Here is a 27,448-nt window from a genome sequence, read left to right as displayed (position 1 = left end):
TGAGAACCACAGGCCTAGATCCATCCGTTGGGGTCTGGAAAGTGGGGGTAGTAAGTAAAAATATCTAATGAGATAATCAAATGCCATTCATCTAGGAAGGCAGGAACTTTACCATACTCATCTCTGTACCCCTAGGTAGAAGCAGATCTCATTAAATATTCTATCTGATAAGCCATAAAACAGACCCTTAACTATAGAGAACAAACTGAGGGTTGCTAGAGGCGAGGTGGGTGGGGGATGGGCCAGACGGGTGCTGGAGATTAAGGAGGGCACTTGTTGGGATGAGCACTGGGTGTTGCATGTAAATCAGGAATCACTAAATTCTACTCCGGAAACTACTATTACACTGTATGTTCACTGGAATTTAGATTAAAACTTGAAACAATACATAAATACATAAACATTCTATCTGATAACAGGTATGAAAACACCCAGGACTGGGCATTAGGGACACGATCCCTGCCTTCAGGGAGCCCATGATCTAGCAAACGTGAATGGAAAATGGTGTTGGTTTGACCCACATAGCATTTCTAAAATATTTGACTTTGGGGCGCCTGGGTGGCTCAGTCGGTTAAGCGGCCGACTTCGGCTCAGGTCATGATCTCGCGGTCCGTGAGTTCGAGCCCCGCATCAGGCTCTGTGCTGACAGCTCAGAGCCTGGAGCCTGTTTCAGATTCTGTGTCTCCCTCTCTCTGACCCTCCCCCGTTCATGCTCTGTCTCAAAAATAAATAAAATGTTAAAAAAAAATTTTAAATAAAATAAAATAAAATATTTGACTTTGTGGTCAACATTCTAAAATTGGAAGCCATTACATAAAGGTCAGGATTTCTATTATCTCTTAGAAAAAGGGGAACATGTTCCAAATGTTTGGGACGGCTGGCAGCCGGGGTCTGCACTCCCATGCAGCAGGGCTTGGCTGGAGCTGAGATGCCAGCCCCCTCTGACTGAGTCATGTGTCTCCACTCCCCCACAGTCCCCGCTACTCTCTCTTGCCCCGTGCCAGCACCCTTCACCCATTTGTGTTATCTGGCAGGTGCCGATGGGCATTGGATTTCAAAGCTCTGATCTGACAGGCAACAGGGATTGATTGCAACGGAATGTTCTTTGAGGTGATCTGTGTAAGGCTGGTGCATTATCTCCATTTTGCAATGAAAAAACACTAAGGTTTGGGAAGGTTAAAGCGAATTGCTCAAGGTCATGAGCGCTATGTTGGATTAGAACCCAAGTCCCTTGGCTCCAGGGCCTATACCTGTGCCCTACGCTGGCCCGAGTTCCTTGTGAGAAACAGCTCAGCTACAGGGACAAGAATGCTGTGGCAGTGGGGTCCCAGAGGGGAAGTGGTGACAGGGACGGAAGGCCAGGCCTCCCCACACTCACTCATCTGTGAGAAAGAGCAAAAGCAAGTGAAAGCTGCTTGGGGTGGCTGTTCAACAGGGCCTCTGACTGGGACCCAGACCCACCACCTAGACACGACTGCCAGGACTCCTCAGCACCCAGCAGGATCAGGGAGCTCAGCCACAGATCACCGTGAGTAGCTGTCTGCAGCTGTTTTCTTTGGGGCCTCTTCCTCATTTCGGAAAACTGTGTTCTGTGGGGCGCGGCTGGCCTAGCGGTTACTTAGCATATAGCTGCCTTCCAGAACACCTGTGCTCTTACTTCACCCCTTCCCTCCAGGGATGTAAGGAGCTGGGAGGGGGAGGACTGCCCGGGGCCGGGAAATTGTTGCCGTATGAGGGGGACTCCTGAGGTTTTTGAGGACCAGTCACAGGAAGGCTCAGGGCTGGTGCCGTCCTCCCCTTTGGACGGGACCACCAAGGTCAGGACAGAAGGAGACACTCACCGACACACAGAGAGCCTTACTGCATGCAGGGCTTGACTTAGTTAACCCTCACATCCGTCTGCAGTCAGGACTGTTATCCCTCCCCGCCCCGCAGATGGGGGAAAGTGACTTACCTAATGTCACATTCAGTGAGACACTGGCTTGAACTCAGACTCTCTGCTCCACAGTCACCCTTTCACCACCGGGGTGTCCTGCCTTACAAGGTCAGGCCTAATGAGCAGACAGTGGGCCCAGAAAGAACCCCAGTAGATCGGCTGGAAGAGGCCTTAGAGGTCATCTGGTGAGTACAGGGCCCCTCTGCTGGACGGGGGGGCCGGGGGGGGGGGGTGGCAAGGCTGAGGCTCAGGGAGCACGGCTTCCCCGTCTGGGGCAGTTCCACAGCGTTAGAGCCACACTAGACTCAGGAGGCCAGGGGTCCGCTCCATGGAGGTTCCACTTAGCAGGACAGTCGTGTTTCCGAGTGTGCCCTGGGCCAGCACCCAGGTGCATCTCAGCGCTGGTAGGTAACTCCACGGCCTCAGGAAAATCGGTCCCCTTCCTTCCCACGCGGCTCCCTCTTCTGCGAATGTTGGGCCCGATGCCAGCACTCGTGGGCCTGTGGTGAGGGCGGGCTGGATGATGCTGACGCCAGGCGGGCACCTGGGTCAGCAAATGACTACAGTGGAGAGACTCTGATCTTCATCCATCGGCTCCCTCGATGGAGTAGAGATAAGGACGTCATGGCTGCAGGCTGTTTTTCTCTCGAACGGGTGGCAGGTAGATGCCTTGAGGACGCAAAGGCCAGGACTAGGGCAGAGGAGGGGCCGTGGAGGAATCCGGGGAGTCCCTGGGAGTCAGCACCCTAACGACTCTGGCCCTAGCATTAATTTCTACCAATGAAGCGTGGCCTTTACCTTTGGGAGGGTTAAGACCATGTGGTTAAGGTGGGCAAAATGGGAGCACGGCCCAGCCGAGCAGAGCCCTCCGGTGTATCTCTTCTGTTCCCTCCTCATCTTGGTGCACCTGTTAATCTTACTTACCCTGTGCTCTCAAACGTGCACAGAATGTTCTTTTATTCATTCTTATTAAAGCATGTTCAGTAGGACTCCGAGCCTACTGAGCTGGTCAGCGATGGGGTCTCGGTGCGTAGCGAGTTTCTCTCGCCTTCCAGCAACGCACATGGCGTCCTAGGGTCTCGTACAGAGCACAGAACGAGGGAGGCGCCCGGCCTTGGTGCCACCCTGGTTCCTCCTGTGATAGATGCCCATTGTCCAAAGGGGTTTGATTTCCCTGAAGTCCAGCCCTGTCCACTTCCCTGGCAGGCCTGGAGTCCGGATTCTTTGCCAGGATTTGAAACCACTGTGCTTTGGATTCAACTTCAGGGTGAGCCACCCAGTAACTTCCCCCAGAGGCCCCACCATCTCCCCAAGACAGCAGAGCCCAGGATGTCAACACTCAAGGGACCCGTGACCTCTGGTCCCTTTTTAGCCCGGGGCCATCTGTCCTGTGTCCTTGGCTTTGGGTCACAGATGTAGGCTCTTCTCCCCACCCTCCTGGGACACCCACTTAACCGCACCGCACTCAGATTTTCACAAAGGACAGGAAGAAGGGCTGTCTTCAGACAGTTTCTGCTTTCTACCCCAACCCGTGCAAAAAGGCCCTGAGCCAGGAGAAACCAAGGATACTCTTTGAAGGGAGACAGGCAGCCTGTGAGACAAGGCTCACAGGCAATGGTGACTCATTCAAGGTTGACCTTGAATTCAAGGCCAAGGAAGAGTGTCAAGTCCAGCTCTCTGGGCTCCAAAGCCTGTGCTATCAATCGCTGAATCCTGTGGAAGACGCAAGTCCCCCTCCCCAACGAGTCAGATGGCCTTGGGGGAGTCACATCACCTTTCTAACCTACAGTTTGTCCAACTCCAAAAATGAAGCAAAGCCTTACCAATCTGCCGCCAAGGGGAGCTCCTTTCCTTAAGTTAACATTTACTGAGAGTTCACTACCTGCTGGAAGTCTGCCAGCACGGCTGCCTCTCCTTGTCCAGTGCTCACGACAGCCTGTGAGGGAGACACATGCTCTCACCACCCACATCTGAGAGGTGAGAAACTAAAGCTCACCCAGGACTAAGACCTAGCCCAAGGTCACACAGCGGGTGGCACACGGCAAAGCCGGGACTCAAACCTGGGTCTGTCTGAAGCCAGAACCGGCTGCACCGTAGTGAGACCCAAAGAGAACAGGTGTGGAGAGTACCTTGCAAGCACTGAGGTGTCATGCAGGCTTGAAGAACCATCAGCCCTCTTCCAGCCGAGCTCGGAAAAGGAAATTGAAGGCCATAATTCCCTCTTCCCTCCATCTCCTGGGGAAAGATAGGGTCCACAGAACATGGGGTGTATCCTGTCCCACCCCCATGCAGGGAAGACCCCCCCCAAATGCCAAGGAAAGAAAATGGCAGAGAAAGGCAGATCATCAATAGGGTAGATCAGAAGGGGAGGAGCCCCCCAGTGTCATTAAAGCCAAGCTTGGGGGAGGGCGCCTGGGTGGCTCCGTCGGTTAAGCACCCGACTTCGGCTCAGGTCAGGATCTGGCGGTTTGTGAGTTCGAGCCCCGCGTGGGGCTCTGTGCTGACAGCTCGGAGCCTGGAGCCTGCTTCGGATTCTGTGTCTCTCCATCTCTCGGCCCCTCCCCTGCTCATGCTCTGTGTCTCTCTGTTTCTCAATAATAAATAAACATTAAAAAAACATTTTTTTTAAAAGCCAAGCTTGGGAAGGAAGGCTGCTGAGGTCCCATCCAAATCAGAAGAATGTTGGGGAGACCTCCGGACAGAAATGGGTTGGGCTGAGTGTCCTATGGGCTTTGCTGCCTCCCTTCTCCTCCCTCCACCTGCTCCTACCCCTCCAGAGGAGGCCCCCAATCTTCTGCTCGCACAGTGAGTCAGAAGCAGCCCCTCCCACTACAGCTACCACCCCGCCTCCGCCCTCCTCTCCCTGGGGGGTTGGGGCCACCCCAAAGTTCCTCCGAGAACCACAGCTGCGTTCACGGTGTTGCCTCTGCTGGACAGTGAATCGTCCTCTGTGGGTCTCCGTGGGTCTGCCTGGGTCCTGGGAAATCTGACGGAGCTGAGAGGAGGGGGTGGGAGCCTGCTGAGAACCGGGCGGGGGTGCAGGGTGTCTCACGGACCTTCTCGAAGACTTCACACGAGTCCTATCTTAATAATACCCACTTGGCAGATGAGGTCACCAAGGCCCAGTCAGAGCGGGCAAATGGCAGAGACCAGAGTCGAGCTCAGCTCTGTGCTCCCATTACTTTCCACGAGGTTTTCCCAACAAGATGGAAGGTATTTCAGAAGGTTCACACACTAGAAATTCATGGTGCTTGGTTCCATTTTTTTAAAAAATAAGCGAATAATTATTTTTGCTATTTAGAAGATTGTTTTTATTCAGACTGAGAGCTTCTTAAAATAAAAAGAATCAAAAGCAGAAGTCAGTGGTGATCAAATGAATGATAACCTAATGAATTCCCACCCAGGATGTTTCTTATTTGGCGACTAGAGTGGCTTTAGCTGATATATATGGTTTTACACTGGTCTTATTCTTAATTGTTTATTATTTAATTTACACCCTTATTGAACCAATGATCAAAGACAGGATGCAAAAGGAACTCTGATGTCAAAAACACAAGGAAATAAGAAAGAAAATAATACCTCCTCTGAAAATTTGCCTCAAGATTCATGAGTTGTGTTTATCTGATCAAGTTTCTTACAAAGCATTTCAGGGAAGTTCTTATGCTTCTCCACATTTCAAGATTGTTAAAAAGAGAAAATAACGTGTTCTTTCTTCTCCTGTGTTGGGCATAAAGGCGATCCACACTTGCCAGACAAATGCAGAGAGAGGCTTGCAAATAGGGACCTCAGATTATTTTCTCTTGCCTGTGACAAACATGAGATTCTTTTTAAAAAGGTACAAACTAGGGGCAGCTGAGTGGCTCAGTGGGTAAGTGTCCAGCTTCTGCTCAGGTCATGAGCTCGTGGTTGTGGGTTCGAGTTCTGCGTCGGGCTCTGTGCTGACAGCTCAGAGCCAGGAGCCTACTTCAGATTCTGTGTCTCCCTCGCTCTCTGCCCCTCACACTCTGTCTCTGTCTCTGTCTCCCTCAAAAATAAACATTAAAAAAGTAATAAAATTTTTAAAAATGACAAAATAAAGCCATGAGGAATTAAAAAAAACTTTTTTAAGTACAAATTGGCTTTTTAAGCATTGAATGCAAGAATTCAAACCTTCAGGGTACTTGGGTGGCTCAGTCGTTAAGCATCCAACTTCAACTCAGGTTATGATCCCCCTGTTCTTGAGTTGAAGCCCCCTGTCGGACCCTGTGCTAACAGCTCAGAGCCTGGAGCTCTGGATTCTGTGTGTGTGTGCTCTCTCTCTGCCCCTGTTTCCTCCCCCTCCTCAAAAATAAATAAACATTAGAAAAATAAAAAAAAAAAAAAAAGAATTCAAACCCTCAGGTCATGAAAGTGATTCCCATCCTCTTGTTACATCGCAGCCTATTGTAACGTCCCTTTGGTCCCAATATTAACATTCCCTCAAAATGTGTTCACTAACCAGGCATTTTCTTCTGTTGTGACTGCAAAGCAGAAAGGAGCATACATGCCCCTTGGAAGGTGGGGAGAAGTCAAAAGTTATCTTCACACATCATGCATATAATTTAAAGGGTTTAAAATAAATCTTAGGGAAAATTCTGAAATGATACACGTATTGAAAATAGCACATGTAACTTAAACTCTCTTCCTTTTTCACAAGCCACACACAATTACAAAATGGCTCAAATAATTCCTATTGGGGTTTCTAACATTACATATTACTGCGAAACGGCTCCCAAGTCGGAAGAGATTGGAGATATTCTAGTCTGACGCCCTCACTCTGTTTTGTTTTACTCTTTCAGTTTTGGCCATGACCCTTAGATAACCTGGCACACAGACAGACGACCTTAATTGAGGGTAGATTAAGTGCCGGCCAGGTACTGAGCTATGCATCTGCTACATGCCCCCTGCCCCATATACTCCTCACAACAGCCCTGAGTACTTTCATTATACCCATTTTACAGATGAGGACACTGAGGCTCAGGGAGGTGAGGCAATCTGCCCAAGACACAACGGACCTAATAAGAGGCAGAATCAGAACTCACAACCGTGACTTGGGCGGCCTCTTAAACCTCCGTCTGTAGGGGCGCCTGGGTGGCTCAGTGGGTTAAGCGTCTGACTCTTGATGTCGGCTCAGGTCATGATCTCACGGTTTGTGAGATCGAGGCCCATGTTGGGCTCTGTGCTGACAGCACAGAGCTTGCTTGTAAATTTCCTTCTTATTCTCAGTCGATCCTTACCTGTTGACCACCTCTCCTTACGGAAGCAGGAGATGGAACTCCAGGCCTCCTTGCAAGTTGGTGTCTCGAGGGAATCAGTGTGCTGGGTCTGATCCCAAATTCTAGGCCAGAAATGGTGACATGCTTTCGTCCTCACTGCCCCAGGGCCCAAAGCAAACAGCGCCACCGGGGCACATTAATTCGCTCTGTAGAAAGCAGTAGGTGGAGTGTGCGTGAGGGTCACCTCCCCAGATGTCTGGCCCATCTCTGGCTTCTCCGCATCTCTCCATGGCCTGACTGCCCACAGCAGGTTTCATTCATTCATCAGCCTGCATCCAGCTGTCCCCGTGGCCCTCTAGCCACTTTGTCACCCCAGATGTTAGGGGCCCAAAGTCTTATGAATCGGCCCCTTTGCTGATGCCAGTTTCCTCGATTATGAAATGGGAATGCTACCAGTCCCCGCGTTGCCTTGTCGTGCAGATTATATGAATTACTGTGCAAAGGGCATAGAATGGTCTGGCACACAGTATACAGTAAGCGCTCATTCAGTGTTACTTTCCATGATTGTCATGATCACCACTGTGTTCCGTGGCTCTGTCGCCCCACCACTCCCACCTCCGTTTGGAGAACTGGTCTGAATTGCAACCCCCACGGTGCAACTAGAAACAACCAGAATCAAGGTTAGGGCAGGGACCACACCCTTTGGGATCTGGGCAAGCCAGGAAGGAGTAGAGGAACCTGGGGGAAGCTGCAGGTGATTCAGAATATCTACCACTTAATTAGCCCTTGCCTACTCTGCTGTATAGAGAAGCCACCCCGAAAAGTCCCCATCATCACACCTCTCTGCCCCCTCTCTGGTTATAAGGCCTTGTTTGCCCTACAGGGAGCACTTCATGGTCAGAAGGGGTGATCAGCCGCTATACACACACACACACACACACACACACACACACACACACGCTTCCCAATGACCAATGACCAAGCTTCGCCCTCAGGGTCAGGGAGATCCATGCACTGTTATCAGTCATGCAGACTTTAACGTGACTGAGTTTCCAAAATTTTCTGTAGCAGGTTTTCTTTGAGAGAGATATAGGCCTTTTTTAAATCCCTGTTACAGAGATAAAGGTAAAAGGCAGGGAATCAGAGTAACAGGCCCTGAATCACAGGGGGACTCCCTGCTAGGGCAAAACTAAGACACCTGTCATCAGACACCCCATCCTGAGACCCTGAACCCTGGGATCTGGCAAAGCAGGAAACAGGGGACCTCATGCTACTTCCAGAATTTCAAGAAGCGCCCCCGCCCCCTCCTCAGAAAGGACAGAGGTCCTCAGGAGAAAGCTGCAGGGACCCACTGAGCAACTGGGAGGAGAGGTCCCATGATTACGGGCCAAGCCTGGGTTTGAATTGGGCTCTGCCCTTTCGTATGACCTCAGGCAAGTCACTTCGTGTCTGTCTGCAAAAGGGAGCCTATGATAATAGTGATTATCATGCAGATTAACTGAGTTCACATGCAAAGCCAAGCTTGGCGCACAGGAAGCTGTTAGTATTTAGGTTCGATCCCCCAAGACCCCACCCTCTCCTGCACATTTCAGCAGGGCAGGGGAATCTCCTAAAGGCTTGTCCTAAGTGCTCTTGTCGCAGATCCTTTGAGAATCACTTCTGAAACGTCAAGCCCCGCATGTTCTTCCTGCTGATATACATTCCATCAGCCCTTTTTCCCCCCCATACATTTTTTTTAAATGTTTTTATTTATTTTTGAGAGAAAGAGAGATAGAGTGTGAATGGAGGAGGGGCAGAGAGAGAGGGAGACACAGAATCCGAAGCAGGCTCCAGGCTCTGGACTGTCAGCACACGTGGGCTCGAACTCACAAACCTGAGATCAGGACCTGAGCCGAAGTCGGCCCCTTAACTGACTGAGCTACCCAGGCGCCCCTCTGTAAATAGATCAGTTGTGTCCCCTTTGAAAATCACCCTCCTTGAGGATTTTCACAAGCGTCAGAGAGAAGCCCTTCAGCCGATTCATTCGGAAAACATTTAATTGGGCAGCTACTATGTGCCAGGCACTTGAGACACAGCAGTGAACAAAACAGACGATGAACACCTGCTCTCTTGGAGCTGAGATTCTACCGCCCTCGCAGCTAAGGGTCGTGCTAGAGGCCCAGGTTGGAGCAAAGAGTCCAAAGAGGAAAGGATGAAAAGGAAAGGGAAGAGATTGTCGCCCCGAGTGCGTCCCTCCCGCGGACAGGGTCCACCATGCGCTCCCTCCCGCGGACAGGGTCCACCATGCGCGTAGCCACCCAAGCCACCTGCAAGTCGTGACCTGGGGCAGATCCATCCAGCTGGGCCCCAGCACCGTCATCTTAAAATAGGGAAAATAAGACAATCCACCCACAAGTGCGGTTTGCAGGATAAAGGAAACAATGCAGGTAAAAAGCCTCTTGGAGAGCCTGCCACAAAGGAAGTAGTAAAGGGTGGTGACAAATTCATTTTCCTCACATACTTTAACCACAATGACCTATGACAATAGGCTGACTGCAGAAGCAGAGATGAGAATCCGGCTGCCAGATAATTAAGAGACTTCCTTTCGCCCAAAACTATTTTCATTAAAAATAGGCTATTTCTGGGGCGCCTGGGTGGCTCCGTCGGTTAAGCGTCCAACTTCGGCTCAGGTCATGAGCTCACGGTCCGTGAGTTCGAGCCCCGGGTCGGCCTCTGTGCTGACAGCTCGGAGCCTGGAGCCTGCTTCGGATTCTGTGTCTCCCTCTCTCTCTGACCCTCCCCTGTTCATGCTCTGTCTCTCTCTGTCTCAAAAATAAATAAACAAACAAACAAACAAACAAAATAGGCTATTTCTAGGGGCACCTGGGTGGCTCAGTCAGTTGAGCGTCCAACTTTGGCAGAGATCATGACCTCGTAGTTTGTGGGTTCGAGCCCCACATCTGGCTCGCTGCTATCAGCCTGTCAGCACAGAGCCTGCTTCAGATCCCCTGTCCCCCCCCCTTAGGTCTCCTCCCCCCCTTATGCTCTCCCCCAAATAAATAAATATTTTTAAAAAATAGGTTATTGCTATTAACATGTAATATAGTTTCACTAAACATATTTTTTCAGTTGTCAGGTTTATTTTCTAATACAGTAAAGAGTGAGAGATGTAACCTACATCAATGAAAGCCCTCCAGGGTCTGGTGATTTTTTTAAGATAGTAAAGGGGTGCAGAGAGCCCAGAGTTTGAGATCTGCTGCTCCAGGCTTTCCTAAGCTGACTTTCTCATGCCCAGCTCTTCTGCAAGTGAACAACAACCCCCCTGCCCCATGTGATTAATTGCACAACTTCAAGTTGGAAAGAAGGACCCTTTGAGATGTCATCAAAAACCCCTTCCTGGTACAGATGGGCACACTGAGAAGACTGTTTTGCTTGAGGTTACCCGGCCATCGTTTCCACCCCAAGCTGGAACCAGAAGCCTGTCTCCTTGGCCCAGGGCTCTTGTCCCAATCGCAGGCTGGCAGGTGCTGACTGCTTTACCCCAGCCTGGTTAATAATCCATCAGGCTCCCGGCACATCCTCAGCTTCCGGTTCACTCAATTCCTAACATCCTGAATGGAAACAGGATCTTCTCCCTCTGCTCCCCTAACACTGTCCCACTCTCCATCCTGCCTCTCAACTGCTCTGTTCTCCTAGACCCCCCTCCACCAGCCCAAGGGCACGACAGAAATGACATTGTCCCTCGGTGTCAATTAGCAAAGAACTTGGGGAAGTGAGGAGAAAGCTGTAATATGTACACATATTGTGTGTGTGTGTGTGTGTGTATATATATATATAGTCTCTACTATATATATATATATATATAGTCTCTACTATATATATATATATATATATAGTCTCTACTATATATATATATATATATATATATATATATATATATATATGTGTGTGTGTGTGTGTGTGCCAGGCATTGTATTAAGCATGATGCTATCTCAATTAATTCTCGTGCTTCACCACCACCGGTGAAGTATGTCCCATTTGTCCCAACAAATAACTATATGTTATTCCCATTTTATGGATGAGGAAACAGAGGAAAAGAAGTGAATGAAGTGACATTTTTAGTGTTTATTTTTGAGAAAGACAGCGTGAGGGGGGAGGGGCAGCGACTGGGAGTGGGTTGGGGGGGGTCAAAGAATCCGAAGTGAGCTCTGCCTTGACAGCTGAAACCCATGAACCGGGGGATCATGACCTAAGCCAAAGTCGGACGCTGAACCGACTGAGCCACCCAAGCACCCCCAGAAGTGACTTTATCTGAGGGCACAAAGCTAACACTTGGCTGTGCCAGTTCTGGAAGTCGGGTCTGTCTGACTCCAAAGCCCCAAGATCCTGACTGGCAAATCCTTGGGGGTGAGGAGGTCAGGACTCCATCTGGTTGGCGGGGATAAGACTAAAATCTAGATCAGCTAATGTAAGCAAGGGAGGCATTGCTGAGTGAGATTGGTCCAAAAAGGAAAAAGCCAGAAAGAGAAACAATGCAATTTGCCCCTGGGGCTAAAGGACAAAGATCACCTATTTGCTGTTGTTAGGGCCCCTCGCCCCTGGGCAAGGTCATGCATAGGATCCTGTCCCTTTACCAACCTGACTTTGTCGGAGCACTGGGGCCCAAGTCCTAGCTTTGCCTGGCACTTGCTGTGAACTTTGGGTAAGTGACTTGCCCTCTCTGCACCCATTTGCTCAAGACATGCTACCTGCTTCAGATACCATCATGAGCCCTCCCCACTGTGCAAACTGTCAAATATGATATGGATGTGGGCACCATTGGTTCATTCTCTGAAAGGGAAGTTGCTGGAACATAAGGTAGTTGAAAAAAGGAAGAAAAGATCTGAAAAGGCTCAACCACCCTGTCCTGTGGGAAGATTTCAGATCAGTCAGTTAATTACCAAGACTTAAGGAACAGAAACCAACAGGATGGAACCCTGCGTCTTCAGAGGAATGAACACGTGCCCGGTGCCCCCAGCACGTTTCTTACATCCATCCCTGGGCCCCGCTTTCCTCATCTGGAAAATGTGGAAAATAATTACACCAGCCTTGCAGGGTTGTTTTGAGGTTTCAGTGAGATAATGCGTGGAGGGCGCCAGTACCATGCCAAGCCCTCGTCATCGTTATCCTTCGATCTTCTTCTCAGATGGCAGCACTGGGGACAGGGAGGGAAAGCGACCTCTCCATAGCACCAACTGGTGCCAGAGCCAGGCTCAAACCCTGAGCACCCGCGGCTTAGCGTGAGACCCTTTTCTTTCCGCCACATCACACACCAACACGCTATAGTCCATTCAGGCCCCCACGCGACTGCTTGTTTTAAATCGTTACTTAATCTGCACATCAAGAATGCAGGCAGTAATAGTTTCCCCAGTCACAGATGAAGAAACTGAGGCTCAGAGAGTTTGAGTAACGCCCTCAGGTCACACAGCCCACCACTGGCAGAGCTGGGGTTTGAAGCCGGCAATGTTTCATTCCAAAGCTTTGGCCCTTTAACCTTTGCTACCGTGGAAAGAGACCTCAGACACCGTTTAGCTTAATTCCTCCCAGGAGGGAGGCTGGAGACGATACAGAAAGACGAGGAAGGAAGGTCCAGGGAGAACAAGTGTCCAGACAGCAGGTAGTGATCCCACAGGCCCCTGGTGGGAGCGATGAACAGCGAGTGGATAGCAGACAGGACGGAAACTTCCAGGCCCACAGGGCAGACTCATGGGGAGTGAGATTTTTTTGCCAACCGTTAGATGTTTGAGAAAGGCCTTCATGGTGATCCTTTGCGCCAATTCTATAAATTAAAAATCCTGCCCTTAAAGAACTGGTGGAGGTCTATCTTATGAATTAGGACAGTGGAAATAAAAGCAGAGCATTAGAAACCACTGAAAGAGAGAAGAAATGAATCAGGAACCAACCTTGAACGAACCAGGACTGCAGGCTTGCATCGTGTTTAGCTCTGAACTTCCTGGCAGCGGAGGGAAAAGAAAATACAAAGTCTCTCTGAAGAAGCCTGCTTTTTTCCCAATAGGACATTTGTTCGTTCATTCATTCAACGTGTTGATTTTAAAATATTTAAGTGCCTACTTTATGCCAGGCCTTGTGCTCAAGTGCTGGAAATCCCAGGAAAAATGTATTAAAGAAATCAATTTGAGGCGCCTGGGTGGCTCAGTCAGTTAAGCGTCGGATTCCTGATTTCAGCTCAGGCCATGATCCCAGGGTTGGGGGACCCAGTCCGGCTTCAGGCTCTGCGCTGAGTATGCAGCCTGCTTGGGATTCTTTCTATCTCTTCCTCTGTCCCTCTCCCCTCTTGCTCGTTCTCTCTCTCCCTCTCAAAAAAAAAAAAAAAAAATTGATTAAAAAAAATAGAAGAAATCGGTCTGCACAGCCCTTTGTATCCCTCCCCTAGGGCAATTTCCATATTTTGCCTCACATCCATAAGCTTCTCCTAGGGCTTATATCACTGGAGAGGTTTCTTTTTAATTTTTTTTAATGTTTATTTATTTTTGAGAGAGAGAGAGAGAGAGAGAGACAGAGCACAAGCAGGGGAGGGGAAGAGAGAGAGCAAGACACAGAATCCGAAGCAGGCTCCAGGCTCTGAGCTGTCAACACAGAGCCCGATGCAGGGCTCAAACTCACAGATTGTGAGATCATGACCTGAGCCAAAGTCAGACACTTAACCCACTGAGCCACCCAGGCGTCCACATCACTGGAGAGATTTTTAAGTTCCTTCACTCACAATCTGTCCCACCTCCTCTGGGATGACTACCGTCGTGGTCTATTTACAAGGTCAAAAAGAGCCTGGACAGTTGCCAACCTTTTAGTTCACTTTCTGCCTTAGACCTGCTGTTTGTGGTTCCCATCTCTTTCTAGAAGGCTGGTTCCCTGGATAAAGGGCACTAGGGTGAGGCTCAGGATGACGGGGAATTGGGGCCGATGGGCACTGTCTCTCATGGCTTGGGAACAGGGGGTGGTGGCTCGGGGCCACCTAATTGTCTTGCTTAGCTGGGCTGAGTTCCACCTCCATGAGGGCTGCTGAGCCTAGCTCAGAACCCCTCATTACAAGAACTTCGTTTCATTGTAAAGGGAACTAGAATACAAAGATGTCTTCCCTCCCTGACCCCCAGATTCAACTCTCAAAACTAGAAGCTCACAATCCAGGAAGCAAGAGGAGACAAATATTACTGATACAAATAACAGAAGGTAGATGGTGATCCATACAGCAGGACTCAATGAGTTTCAACCATCTGGAAGGGTTACGGGAAACCAGAGAATGCTTCCTGGAGAAGGTGGCCTTGATACAGGACCTGAAAAATAGATAAGATTTGGGTAAAGGACAATAGCCTACAGCCCCAAATCCCAGAGAACTTCCTTGCAACTTGCAGCCAAGGGCTATCAAGCACAGAAGGGAAGTAGGAGAAGAAATGTGGAAGGAAGGCCCCGTGACTCCCTTCCTACAGCTGGACATAGCACCAAGAGCCCAGACTGCTGGGAAGCAGGCCAAGAAGGTCATGTGGGTCAAACAGGGTTTTAAAAATGTCATGGTTTGGCCTTCATGGTGATAAAGTGTCAGCTAAGAATGAGCAGAGATCTTTCTATTTGCCTCAGCTCTCAGATGAAGGTCAGACAAGCCTTGAGCACAGAATCCTGTAAGAATTCTAACTCAACAGAGTTCTTTCCTGCCTTTTATTGGACACGTACTGTCAGCCAGGCACAGCACCATGAATTTAGGAAACTTCGGTTACTTAATCGGTACAGCAATGCCATGTGGGTGGTATTTCTCACCGGTTCACAGCTGAATGAAACAGAGGGGAGGTAACTTGCCCAGTGTCACACAGCCCACGAAATGGAGAGCTGGATTCGAATCCAAGGAGGTCTGGGATTCAACATGGTGAATTTCCAGGAGGAGACCTAAGAAATCACCCAGTCTACCCACCTGCTTTAAAGATGCGAAAAGAAAGACCCAGAAAGGAGAAGGGAGCTGCCCAATGATGATCAGTAGCAGAACAGGGACTAGAACCCAGGCCTCCGCACTCCCAGTCAGAGAGAAAAATGACCGCTCTTGACCTCCGATCTCAGCTTTTCACTGCAGGTGTAGCAGCCACATTCAAAGGGTTACGATCCTCCTCGATCATCCTCTTCCCTGGTGCCCTCAGGCTTTAACGTGGGGGCAGCTGTTACCGTGGCCTCACTCTCACTTCACACTTTCAGTTCAGGTAGGAAAACCCCCCAGGGGCACCCACCCACCACCACCGCCCCCCCCACATCCCCCTGCCTGAAGGTTCCCTTCCCAGACACTCAGCATGAGGGCTCTAGGACTGCAGGCCCTGCCAACCCACCACAGCCATGGACATGCTGTCTGAGAAGAGTGTCAGGCAGTTTAAGGACTTTGACATGTTTCTTAGGTGGGGATAGCACTTGCCTGGTTCCTTTTTTTTTTTTTTTTTTTTTTTTTTAGAGAGAGAGAGCGAGGTGGGGAGAGGGGCAGAGGGAGAGAGGGAGAGGGAGAATCTCAAGCAGGCTCCACGCTCAGCACAGAGCCCCATGCAGGGCTCGATCCCATGACCCTGGAATCCTGACCTGAGCCAAAATCGAGAGTCAGAGGCTCAACCAACTGAGCCACCCAGGAGTCCCTGGTTGGTTCTCTTTTTAAAAAAATTTTTTTAACGTTTATTCATTTTTGAGAGACAGAGAGAGACAGAGTATGAGCGGGGAGGGGGCAGAGAGAGAGGGAGACACAGAATCCGAAGCAGGCTCCAGGCTCCGAGCTGTCAGCACAGAGCCCGACGCGGGGCTCGAACTCATGAACCGCGAGATCATGCCCTGAGCCAAAGCAGGCCACTTAACCAACTGAGCCACCCAGGAGCCCCAAGATTGGTTCTCTTTTCATCTTGCATTTGTACAGAGTCGGCCACAAAATGGTTTTGCATGACTTGGTGCTTCGTACTATTGGGAACTTCATTGACACAGTGATAAATATATATATATGGGGGCACCTGGGTGGCTCAGTCGGTTGAGCGTCCGACTTCGGCTCAGGTCATGATCTCACAGTTCGTGGGTTCGAGCCCTGTGTCGGGCTCTCTGCTGACAGCTCGGAGCCTGGATCCTGCTCCGGATTCTGTGTCTCCCTCTCTCTCTGCCCCTCCCCTGCTCCTGCTGTCTCTCTCTGTCTCTCAAAAATAAATAAATGCAAAAAAAAAAAATAATTTAAAAAAATATGAACGCTTTCCCCTAAAAAATGTACAGACATAAAGTCTTACACACACTTTGAAAAGATGGCTACCCCCATCACAGCTCACTGGCTTCAAAAGCCATGGTGGAGGTCATCAACCAATTGGTTTTTCCAAGGAGAATGGGACAGGTATTGTCACTGCCGTTTCATAAATGAGAAAAGGGGATGGGGGGCGCCTGGGAGACTCCGTCGGTGGAGCGGCCGACTCTTGATGACAGCTCAGGTCATGGTCTCACGGGCTCGTGGGCTCGAGCTCTGCACTGACATCGCAGAGCCTGCTTGGGATTCTCTCTCTTCCTCTCTCTCTCTCTGCCCCTTCCCCTGTCCTCTGTCTCGCTCGCTCTCTCTCAAAATAAATAAGTAAACATTCAAGAAAATAAGTAACTGAGAAAAGGGGCTCAGAAAGTCGAAGGGACTTGCCCGGAGTCACATGATGGGACAAGGCAGAGGTGGAACGGTTCCACCTCTGTCGCGCAGCCCATGCTGGGCCTCTCCCCGTGCCGGGCATTCAGACCAGTCCTCGCCCTGGAGGCAGGCCCGTCCGGGAGCCAGATGCTCTGACTCCAGAAGGTATTTCTATCCGTCCACCGGGAAACCAGAGAGGGAGCTGGGTTTCCTGTTGCTTTGTGCATCCTGTTGCCGTCGGATGTTGTCTTGTCAGGCCCTCCCTCTAAGGGCCTGCATTTCCTGACCTTGCCGAATTTGGACACCACCACAGGTCAGTGTCCACGCCAGACCTGGGGGCAGCACAGAATGCCGGCAGCCACCTCTCCGGCATCCCTCTTCTAGGCTGGACGCTGCGTGGGGTAAGCCATGCTCTGGTGGGAAGGGGACCGTTTTCCCAGGGAAATTCAGGGAGAGGGGAGTTTGGCTGGGGCCGCAGGGTGCAGGGAGGAAGCTTCCAGAAGTGACAGGGTGGGGACGTGGGAACCGAGAAAGGTTTGCACTGTCTGTCACTCATTCATGACCAGGGCTGAGAACTCGGCCAGCACCATTTCCTGTCTCAGCTCAGATGTGACTTTGGCGACATTCAGCAAACTGTACGTCTCAGGGAAACACTTCTGTCGGTAGGGTCACCTCTGCGCCTACAGAACAAGAGTCTTGTCTTGTGATTTGGGGGGATGTGAAGTCTAGTTTCAGGTCTGCTGCTCTTTTGCTGGGCGACCTCAGGGATTGTATCCCCACCCTTGGACTATTTTCTTAACGGTAAAATGATGGAGCTGGATTAGACGAGAGGTTTCCGACGTTCCTCGGGTTGCCTTGAAGAGAGGCTACCAGTGACGTGAGCTCAGATTTTACCTGACTTACGAATAGGGGTTCCATCAATTGTAAAAATTATTCTGCTGTCTTAAAATTTTTGAAGCCCTAGCGGCGCCTGGGTGGCTCAGTCAGATGAGCGTCCAACTTCGGCTCAGGTCATGATCTCAGAGTTCACGAGTTCAAGTCCCGTGTCCGGCTCTGTGCTGACAGCTCAGAGCCCGAAACTGTTTCAGATTCTGTGTCTCCCTCTCTCTCTGCTTTCTTCATCTCACGCTCTGTCTCTCTCTCAAAAATAAATAAAAATTGGGGCACCTGGGTGGCTCGGTCGGTTGGGCGTCCGACTTCGGCTCAGGTCATGATCTCACGGTCTGTGGGTTCGAGCCCCGCGTCAGGCTCTGTGCTGACCGCTCAGAGCCTGGAGCCTGTTTCAGATTCTGTGTCTCCCTCTCTCTCTGCCCCTCCCCTGTTCATGCTCTGTCTCTCTCTGTCTCAAAAATAAATAAACGTTAAAAAAAAAATTTTTTTTTTAATTTTTAACCTGGATTATAAGGGTTAACATTTATCAAGCTCTTGTGATGTGCCAAGCATGTTATTATTTTTTTTAAGTTTATTTATTTATTTTGGAGAGAGAGAGACGTGGGAAGGGCAGAGAGAGAGGGAGAGAGAGAGAATCCCAAGCAGGCTCTGCACCATCGGCACAGAGCCCGATGCAGGGCTCGAACTCATGAACTGTGAGATCATGACCTGAGCGGAAACCAAGAGTCCGACGCTCAACTGACTGAGCCACCCAGGCGCCCCCTGGCATGTTATTCTTAAGAACCTCATGGAGTAGGTGAGTTATCCCCATTGGAAGATGCTCAGCAGCAGCAGCAGCAGAAGCACTTTCAGATAGTATATTAATGTACTTAAAGCCTCACAAAACCCATTTTACAGATGAGAAATGGGAAGACTGAGGCATTCGGTATCTTCAACAAGGCCACCCTGCTGGAATTTTAACCTACAGGATGTGCTCCCCTCCCCCTCACATTCTTCCTTGGGGTCCACTCCACTTGAGGCAAATGGGGTTCATTCATTAGGGAGTTTTTGAGCACCTACTGTGTAGATGGCAGGCGTTGTGCAAGGCACTAAAAGACCCAGAAATAACAAAAGCCCAGCCCCTGACCTTGCCAAGCTGTGGGACCTCCGCCAAGTGGTTTAACATCTCTGAGCCCACTTTATCTATGCAAGAACAATAACCATAATCTTTATATTGTCAAGTTGTGTGAAGTGGATGGTGGCAAATTACTTTGTAGAATTTCAGTCCCATACAAATGTTGGTTAGTGCGGTTATTCCTCCGGTCGGAGAAAAGCCTAGTGCAGAACTGGTTACAGCATAAGCAGAGTAAGGCTGGGAGCTTCCAGAGCGATGGGGGATCGAGGAAGCCTTCACGGGGCGAAAGATGAGTCCAGAAGGAAGGAAAAGAAGGAAGGTGAGCCAGAAAAAGGAACCCTGGGGCGAAGGTGTGGGCAGAGGTGCAAGAAAGCAGAGCTATCTGGGAACCAGTGGGGCATCTGGTGGAGCAGCTGAGCCGGATAGGACTGCCAGCCGTGGCTGCTGGGCGCTGTGCCCTGCCCTGCCTGGGTGTCCACTCGCAGCACAGCATGCTGGCGTGGGCCAGCGCCATCCCGCGAAGGCTTCACGTGAGCCACATGTCATTTAAAAAATAAGTAAGGGGGCGCCTGGATGGCTCAGTGGGTGGAGCATCCAACTTTGGCTCATGATCTCACAGCTCGTGAGTTCGAGCCCTGCCTCGGGCTCTGTGCTGACAGCTCGGAGCCTGGAACCTGCTTCGGATTCTGTGTTTCCCCCTCTCTCTGCCCCTCCCCTGCTTGCTCTCTCCCTCTCTCTCTCTGTCTCTCTCAAAAACAAACATTAACATTTTTTTAAAATAAGTAAATACATAGAAACAGGAGAGGTAAGTAAACATCCTTGTTGCTGTCTCCTCGGTCACACGTGTCGGTGTCCCTCAGGAGCATATTCCCGGGAGAGAAGGTGGTGCATTCAAGGGCAGGGGCACATCAACTTTGCCAGATTTTGCCAAACTGCTCTCCACGGTGGTTGTGCCAGCTTACACCCCCGTCGCGGTGCTGAAAATTCTTGTTGGTCTGCGCCTTGTTGGTCTGCTCAGTATCATCAGGTTTAATTTTTTTTTAAGTTTATTTATTTATTTTGAGAGAGAGAGAGAGAGCGAGAGAGAGAGCATGCAAGTGGGGGAAGGGCAGAGAGAGAAAGAGAGAGAGAGAGAATCCCAAGCTGGCTCCGCACTGTCAGTGCAGAGCAAGTTTCAGGGCTCGATCTCACGAACTGGGGTCGTGACCTGAGCCACCCAGGCGCCCCTCTCAGATTTAAGTTTTTACCAACCTGCTTGGAGCGAAACTTACATATCTGTGGCCGTTATCGAGGTTAAACATCTTTTCAAAGGATCATTGACCAAAAACAATAGCAACAATGTCAACAACAAAGGATCATTGACCATTTCTCTTTCACACCATTATTTTTCTCTCCTTTTTTCTTCAGAAATCTTCCCTGAAGGGGCACCTGGGTGGCTCAGGCAAGGTTAAGTGTCTGACTTCGGCTCAGGTCACGATCTCACGGTTCGTGAGTTTGCGCCCCATACAGGGCTCTGTGCTGTCACCACGGAGCTCACTTGGGATCTTCCTTCCCGTTCTTTCTCTGCCCCTTCCCCACTTGTGCTCTCTCTCTCTCTCAAAAATAAAAAAAATAAATAAACATTAAAAAAAAAATCTTTCCTGAGGGTTGCCTATTTTATCACCTTTTCAAAAAACTAGCCTCAGTCTTTTCCAGGCTCCATTAGTTTCCTATGTAATTAATTTCTGCTCTTCTGAGTTGTCTTCTGCCTTCTTTGTATTTATGTTGTTGTCCCTTTTCTAATTTTGTGATGGTTAGCACATTTTTTTTCCTTTTCCACTATGAGCATGTGAGGCTATAGATTTCCTTTTCGGTGCTGCTCAGATGCATCCCACGAATTTTAATGTTACAATTCTAAGTATTTTCGGACTCCCTTTATGATTTCTTGACCCAAGAATTATTCAGAAGTGGGTTTTTTTTATAATTTTATGTACCGGATACTATTCTAAGACCTTATATGAGTGAACAAAATAGCTCCTTGACCTCATGGAGCTTAAATTCTAGTGGAACAACAGACAATAAACAATAAAACATAATACATAGATAAGTTATGTAGGGTAAAGTGTATGTTAGAAAGTGATAAGTGATATGGGAAAAAATAAAACATAGAGCACAGGGAGGGGGACCAGAAGAGCAGGAGGTTGGTGTGAGTTACAGTATTAAATAGAGTGGTAAGAAAGATGTCATTGAAAAGGTAAAACTCGAGCCAAGACTTGAAGAAGGTGAGCGACTAAGTCAAGCATATATCTAGGGACAGTGTGCTCAGATAGAGGGAACAGCCAGTGCAAACGTCCTGTGGCAGGAGGTTAGACACCTCAGGCATCCAGTGTGGCTAAAGCTGGTTGACCAAGGAAAGCATGATATTAGAGATAATAGGGCCAGAACACATAAAGCCCTTTAGGCCATTGTAAGTACCTTGGCTTTTACACCAAATGGAATGGGTCCTATACAAAGTTTCAGACAATGAGTAGCACCCTCTGACATATTTTAAAAGGATCACTCCAGAAGCCCAGTTAGTAAACTATCAAAGTCAACCAGGTAGGAGATGATGCTTGATTTTTAAAATCCTGAAGTAGATCAATGCCTTTACTCACTTCCTAAATAAAGCTTCCACTCTTTCTCTTTCTTGGCTTGTGTTACTGTCATTCACAATTTTGCTTCCATTTTTTCTTTATGCCCTCCAAACTGATCATCAGCATTCTTATTAGTGTTGTATACAAACTGTTGTTTTTATTTACACAGACATTTAGCAATTTATTTGTTCACAGTTCCTTCTTGCCTTCCTATTCTTTCCTCTATGAAAAATTTCTTTCTGGTGATGGCACATCGTTTAAATGTTCTTTCAGTAAAGGTCTGTTACTAGATACGTCTACTTCTATTTATTTATTTCGAGTTGTAGTTTAGTTACCTCCCTTCCACCTCTTTCTTCTGGCATCTATTGTTGCTTTTGGAAAATCAGCTTTTAAATGTAATTATGATTCAATGCAGGTATTGTGTCCTTTCCCTCTGATTGCTTTTAATTTTTTTCTCTGTCTTTGGTGTTCGGAAGTTTAATTATGATATATGTGAACGTTGAATGAGTTTGTTTTTAAAATTATGCTGGGGGGCACCTGGGTGGCTCAGTCGGTTAAGCGTCTGACTTCGGCTCAGGTCATGATCTCATGGTCCGTGAGTTCGAGCCCCGCGTCGGGCTCTGTGCTGACAGCTCAGAGCCTGGAGCCTGTTTCAGATTCTGTGTCTCCCTCTCTCTCGGAACTTCCCCTGTTCATACTCTGTCTCTGTCTCAAAAATAAATAAACATTAAAAAAAAATTAAAAAAAAATAAAATTATGCTGGGGGCACGCAGGGGAACCTGGGTGGCTCAGTCAGTTAAGCATCCAATTTCGGCTCAGGTGATGATCTCATGGTTTGTGAGTTTGAGCCTAGGGCTCAGTGCTGACAGTGCAGAGCCTGCCTGGGGTTCTCTCTCTCCCTCTCTCTGCCCCTCCCCCACCTGCATGCACGCACAAAGTCTCTCTCTCTCTCAACATAAATAAATAAACGTTAAAAAGATACTTGTAAAATAAAATAAATAAAATAAAATTCTGCTCAGAGTTCACTGTGATTTCTGAATCTGAGGAGAATTCTGGACGATTCTCCACCATCTGCCTCCCTCTTTGGCCTCCCCAATGCCTACCCTCAATTCTATTTTTCCCTTCTGAAACTCCAATTAGATATATTATAGGACTTTTCATTCAATCCTTCATGCCTCTTAACCTCTCTTTTATCTGTCCCATCTCTTTGTCTCTTTGTGCTACGTTTCAAGAAATCTCTTCAGCTCTACTTTCGGGTTCAGTGCTTTCCAACGAATCTGTTCTGTTTTTTTTGTTTGTTTGTTTGTTTTTAATTTTTTTAATGTTTTTTATTTATTTTTGAGACAGAGAGAGACAGAGCATGAACGGGGGAGGGGCAGAGAGAGAGGGAGACACAGAATCGGAAGCAGTTTCCAGGCTCTGAGCCATCAGCCCAGAGCCTGACGCGGGGCTCGAACTCACGGACCGCGAGATCGTGACCTGGCTGAAGTCGGACGCTTAACCGACTGAGCCACCCAGGCGCCCCTGTTCTGTTTTTTTAACCTGCCTTTAAGAGTTTTTTTTTTCAAAGACTTTATTTTTCAGTTCCAGAAATTCAACTTGATTCGTTTTTAAATCTGCCTAGACAGTCTCCCATTATGTACTCATGTTTTTGAGCCCTTATTGTTTAATTATATTAAACATATTCCCAAGAATGACACAAAGTCCTGGGAAGTCTCATTCTACTGTCTGACATTTCTGTTAACTCTTATCCATAGATTCTTAAGTATTTTGTAATTTTGTATTGTGAGCTCAAACACCATGGGCTTCTCCATGTGGGAATCTTGGATCACCTGGCTAGAAAGTGTATCTCTCTAGAGGATTTTCCAGTCTGCTTTCTAGTAATATCTAATGATGTCCCCTATAATATTTGGGAACCCTGGTTCGGTTTGTCTCAATATTTAGAATACTTATACTAAAAAATGATTCATTATCTGACATTCAGATTTATCTGGATTCCTATATTTTATCTGGCAACCCTACTGGCGTGAGGCCAAAGACTCATCTTTGTTGTTAAAACTTCGGCATCTTACTTACCGAAACCAGCAAACAAAACAAAACCGAACAAAACGCCGATGGAAAAAATCCCCTCCCGCCTTATCACTCTGGATTCCATTTTTTTCTTGGTTTTGATTTCCTCTCAGTTTTTGACACTTGGAGATTTCTTTTACTTTCAAAGGGAAGTCTCAGGATTGGTCTTTTTGAAAACAAAAGACCAAAAACCTTGCAGGACACTTCTGCTTCTTGAATTCCCACATACCTCTCCTAAAGCAAAGCAACCAGTACAGACCTAGTGACCCAGTGGGATAGAGCAAGGGCAAAATACAGGGGAACAAAACACAAATTTTTTTCAAAAGTTGAAAGGTCTAAATCGCTATGGCAACGCAAGATCCATCCGCACAGGTAAAGGGTGTGGCTAGAGCCGGTGATTGTGTGAAGTCCTTATTGTGCTAATTGAGAAAGACTCATTTCTTCCCCTCATTGTACTACAGCAAAGGCTTCTTGGCAAGCCCGGCAGGAGCCAAGGGACCCGCCTCATGGAGAGACGCTGGGTGATGGAGGCGGCCAATGGCTGCAAGGATGGCTTGGATTTCAACCCCATGAAAGAGTACATGGTCCTGAATGCTTCCCAGAGGATCGCTATTGCGGTGCTGTGCACCTCCCTGGCCCTGCTAAGCGCCCTGGAGAACCTGGCTGTGCTCTACCTGATCCTGTCTTCCCACCGGCTCCGCAGGAAGCCTTCGTATCTGTTCATCAGCAGCTTGGCTGTGGCTGACTTCCTGGCCAGCGTGATCTTTGCTTGCAACTTCGTCAATTTCCACGTCTTCCACGGTGTGGACTCTAAGGCTGTCTTCCTGCTGAAGATTGGCAGCGTGACCATTACCTTCACAGCCTCTGTAGGCAGCCTACTGCTGACCGCCATTGACCGCTACCTCTGTCTGTGCTACCCACCCACATACAAAGCCCTACTCACCCGTGGGAGGGCGCTGGCAACCCTGGGCATCATGTGGGTCCTCTCAGCATTTGTCTCCTACCTGCCCCTTATGGGATGGACCTGCTGTCCCAGTCCCTGCTCTGAGCTTTTCCCCCTGATTCCCAATGACTATCTGCTGGGCTGGCTCCTGTTCATTGCCTTCCTCTTCTTTGGCATCATCTACACTTACGGGCATGTCCTCTGGAAGGCCCATCAGCATGTAGCCAGCTTGGCTGAACACCAGGACAGGCAGGTGCCAGGAATGGCACGGATGAGGCTGGATGTGAGGTTGGCCAAGACCCTGGGGGTGGTGCTGGCTGTGCTTTTCATCTGCTGGTTCCCGGTGCTGGCCCTCATGGTCTACAGCCTGACCGCCACCCTAAGCGACCAGGTCAAGAAGGTCTTCGCCTTCTGCTCCTTGCTCTGCCTTGTCAACTCCATGGTCAACCCCATTATCTATGCCCTGAGGAGTGGGGAGATCCGCTCCTCTGCCCACCGCTGCCTGGCCCACTGGAGGAAGCATCTGAGGAGACGTGGGCTTGAAGGAAGCAAAGAAGTCCCGAGGTCCTCAGTTACTGAGACAGAGGCTGATGTGAAAATCACCCCGTGGCCAGATTCCAGAGGACTATACTGCTCTGATTGCTGATGAGGCCTCTCACAGTTCAACAAGCTGAGCCAATCATTTCACTCCCTGGAGGAGAGAGAGCAACCTTGACCCTATTGTCTTACTTGAGCCAGCCCCAGGGGCCTGGACACTTACCCCTTTTCACCGATGACTGATGGCACCCACCCTTGGCAGGTAGCCTGGCCACGCCTATTTGCACACAGACTGTTGGAGAGCTAGGCCCTGTGAGGAGTGGCAACGTGGGCCAGAGGCCTGGGCAGGCTCAGTGCTCGTCAGGTTAGGAGAACCTCCCCAACAAGATGGCTTAGTGCTTGCGTCCTCCCGAGACCACAGAGACCGCAGCCAGATGGAGCCTCCAGGCTCAGCAACAAGGGACTTGGAGGACATCTGGGAAGAAGAATGGATTCTTTTCCTGGGATCTCAAAGTATCAGATGGGATGGCTGGCCAACCCTGTTCTTGCTTAATTGTCAGGGCCTCCTTGGCTCTAAGGCTATGAAAGACCCCACTTTCTGGTCATCCTTTCCTACTGAGAACGAAAAACTTTGATATGATAAGGGTCAAGAGGGTTGATCCACCTCTTTCGTAGGTAATTGACAAGCCTCCAGCTCAGGGAATCTTGCTATTAGGGCAATGGCCCCACTTGACATCCTGAGAATCTCCACTCACAGCCACTGTGACCTAGGTCCCGGGGATACAGGGGAGGCTGGCACTGTGCAAGACACAGAATTTTCAGAGCATTTTATTGACCCTGTGAAGTCCTATTTGATGGTTTGGTTCCCCTGGAAGCAAGCAGTGCCCCAATCTAATACAGCTCCAAGAAAAAGAAAGACATTCACTAGGATTTCATAAACTCCCAAATTGTTCTCCGCTGTCCCTCAATTCGGCCCCTTTGTCTCTTCCACACCCCTACAGCAAAAAATAAACAGGGCAAGTGAGAGGAGGGAGAAATTCCCTTCCTATGTGCCAGGCATGGGACTGACATCCCACAGTCTGTTATCGCCAGCAAGAACACAGCCCCATGCTTCCGAAGATTCCAGGACACCCATATTTTACATATCAGGGAAGCTGCGTTCCTACCAAAGAAGCTTAAAACAGGCAAGAGAAATTATTGTTGGTGGGGAAGATTACAGAGGCATTCTAATGCAGTTATGTGGGACCACAGACAGAGTAAAAGGAAAGATATTGTTTAAACATGTCTTCATTTAATGTTTACAAGACAAGGTGTCCACTATTCATTAATTAATTCATTCATTCATTCATTCATGCACCCATCTCACAAATACGTGCCAGGCTTCGTGCTAGGTCCTGTGTGCAGCCATAAATGAGACTCTGCCCCCACCTAAAAGGACTTACATTTTACACTCTGGTGGGAAAGACAGCCACTAACGAAGATAATTACTGGTGGTACAATGAAGGAACTCATTAGTCAAGGGAAAGGGACTAACTGAGACAACTTTAGGTTGGTCATAAATGTCAGCTGGTTTTTTTTAATTTTTTTTTTTTAACGTTTATTTATTTTTGAGACAGAGAGAGACAGAGCACGAACGGGGGAGGGGCAGAGAGAGAGGGAGACACAGAATTGGAAGCAGGCTCCAGGCTCTGAGCCATCAGCCCAGAGCCCGACGCGGGGCTCAAACTCACGGACCGTGAGATCGTGACCTGAGCCGAAGTTGGACGCCCAACCGACTGAGCCACCCAGGCGTCCCAAGGTTTTTATTGAGTCTTTACTATGTGCCACACACCAGGATGAGTGCTTTCAAATGAGATATTTCATTTAGTCCTCATAATAACCTGACCATGAGGGTCTTAAGATCCTTGTTTTATGGATAAGGAACTATCGAAGAGGCAAAATCACTTGCCTGAGGTCACAGTGCCAATATGTACCCCAAACTGGGGTTTCCAACCCTTTCCCACTAACCTTTTGGCTTAGTTCAGCCAAATTCTGTCAATGAGGAATAATACTCAATTTCTGTAACATCAGATTGTTGCTTTCTTAACTCACCATTATTTCTCACTGCACTTCATTGTATGTCCTGTGTTAATTTCCTGTAACAATTTTCCACAAACTGAGTGGCTTAAAACAACAGAAATTCATTATTTCACAGTTCCGGAAGCTACAGTCCAAAATCAAGGCATCAGCAGGGCCATGTTCCTTCCAGAGGTTCAAGGACAGTATCCTTCCTGGCTTCTTCCCACTTCTGGGAGTTCCTGATGTTCTTTGGCTTGTGGCTACAGAACTCCAATCTCTGCCTCCGTCTTCATATGGCCCTCCCCTCCCCACCTCTCCCGGCATCTTCTTTTAAGGACACCAATCATTGAATTAAAGGCACATCCTAATCCAGTATGACTTCATCATAATTTAACAAATGACATATACAAAGG

The 27,448-nt window shown here is 48.7% G+C and overlaps 1 protein-coding gene across 3 annotated transcripts; it reads left to right on the top strand.

Moving 5' to 3' along the window:
• Positions 1 to 1,422: 1,422 nt before the first annotated feature.
• CNR2 (cannabinoid receptor 2) lies at positions 1,423 to 26,600 on the top strand. 3 transcript variants are annotated; one of them, XM_042952856.1, is made up of 3 exons: positions 1,423 to 1,528; positions 2,009 to 2,121; positions 23,959 to 26,600. In XM_042952856.1, exon 3 carries the CDS (start codon positions 24,004 to 24,006, stop codon positions 25,084 to 25,086), a length of 1,083 nt encoding a protein of 360 aa, XP_042808790.1. In that variant the 5' UTR covers positions 1,423 to 1,528; positions 2,009 to 2,121; positions 23,959 to 24,003; the 3' UTR covers positions 25,087 to 26,600. The 3 variants fall into 3 exon arrangements, with proteins under 3 accessions (XP_042808790.1, XP_042808788.1, XP_042808789.1); XM_042952854.1 differs by lacking the exons at positions 1,423 to 1,528; positions 2,009 to 2,121 and adding an exon at positions 16,774 to 17,211; XM_042952855.1 differs by lacking the exons at positions 1,423 to 1,528; positions 2,009 to 2,121 and adding an exon at positions 17,188 to 17,211 and having other exon boundaries at positions 23,412 to 26,600.
• Positions 26,601 to 27,448: the final 848 nt, after the last annotated feature.

The sequence above is a fragment of the Panthera leo genome, chromosome C1 (assembly GCF_018350215.1).
Source record: "Panthera leo isolate Ple1 chromosome C1, P.leo_Ple1_pat1.1, whole genome shotgun sequence".
Lineage (NCBI taxonomy): Eukaryota > Metazoa > Chordata > Mammalia > Carnivora > Felidae > Panthera > Panthera leo.
This window is presented reverse-complemented; position numbering and strand designations above follow the sequence as displayed.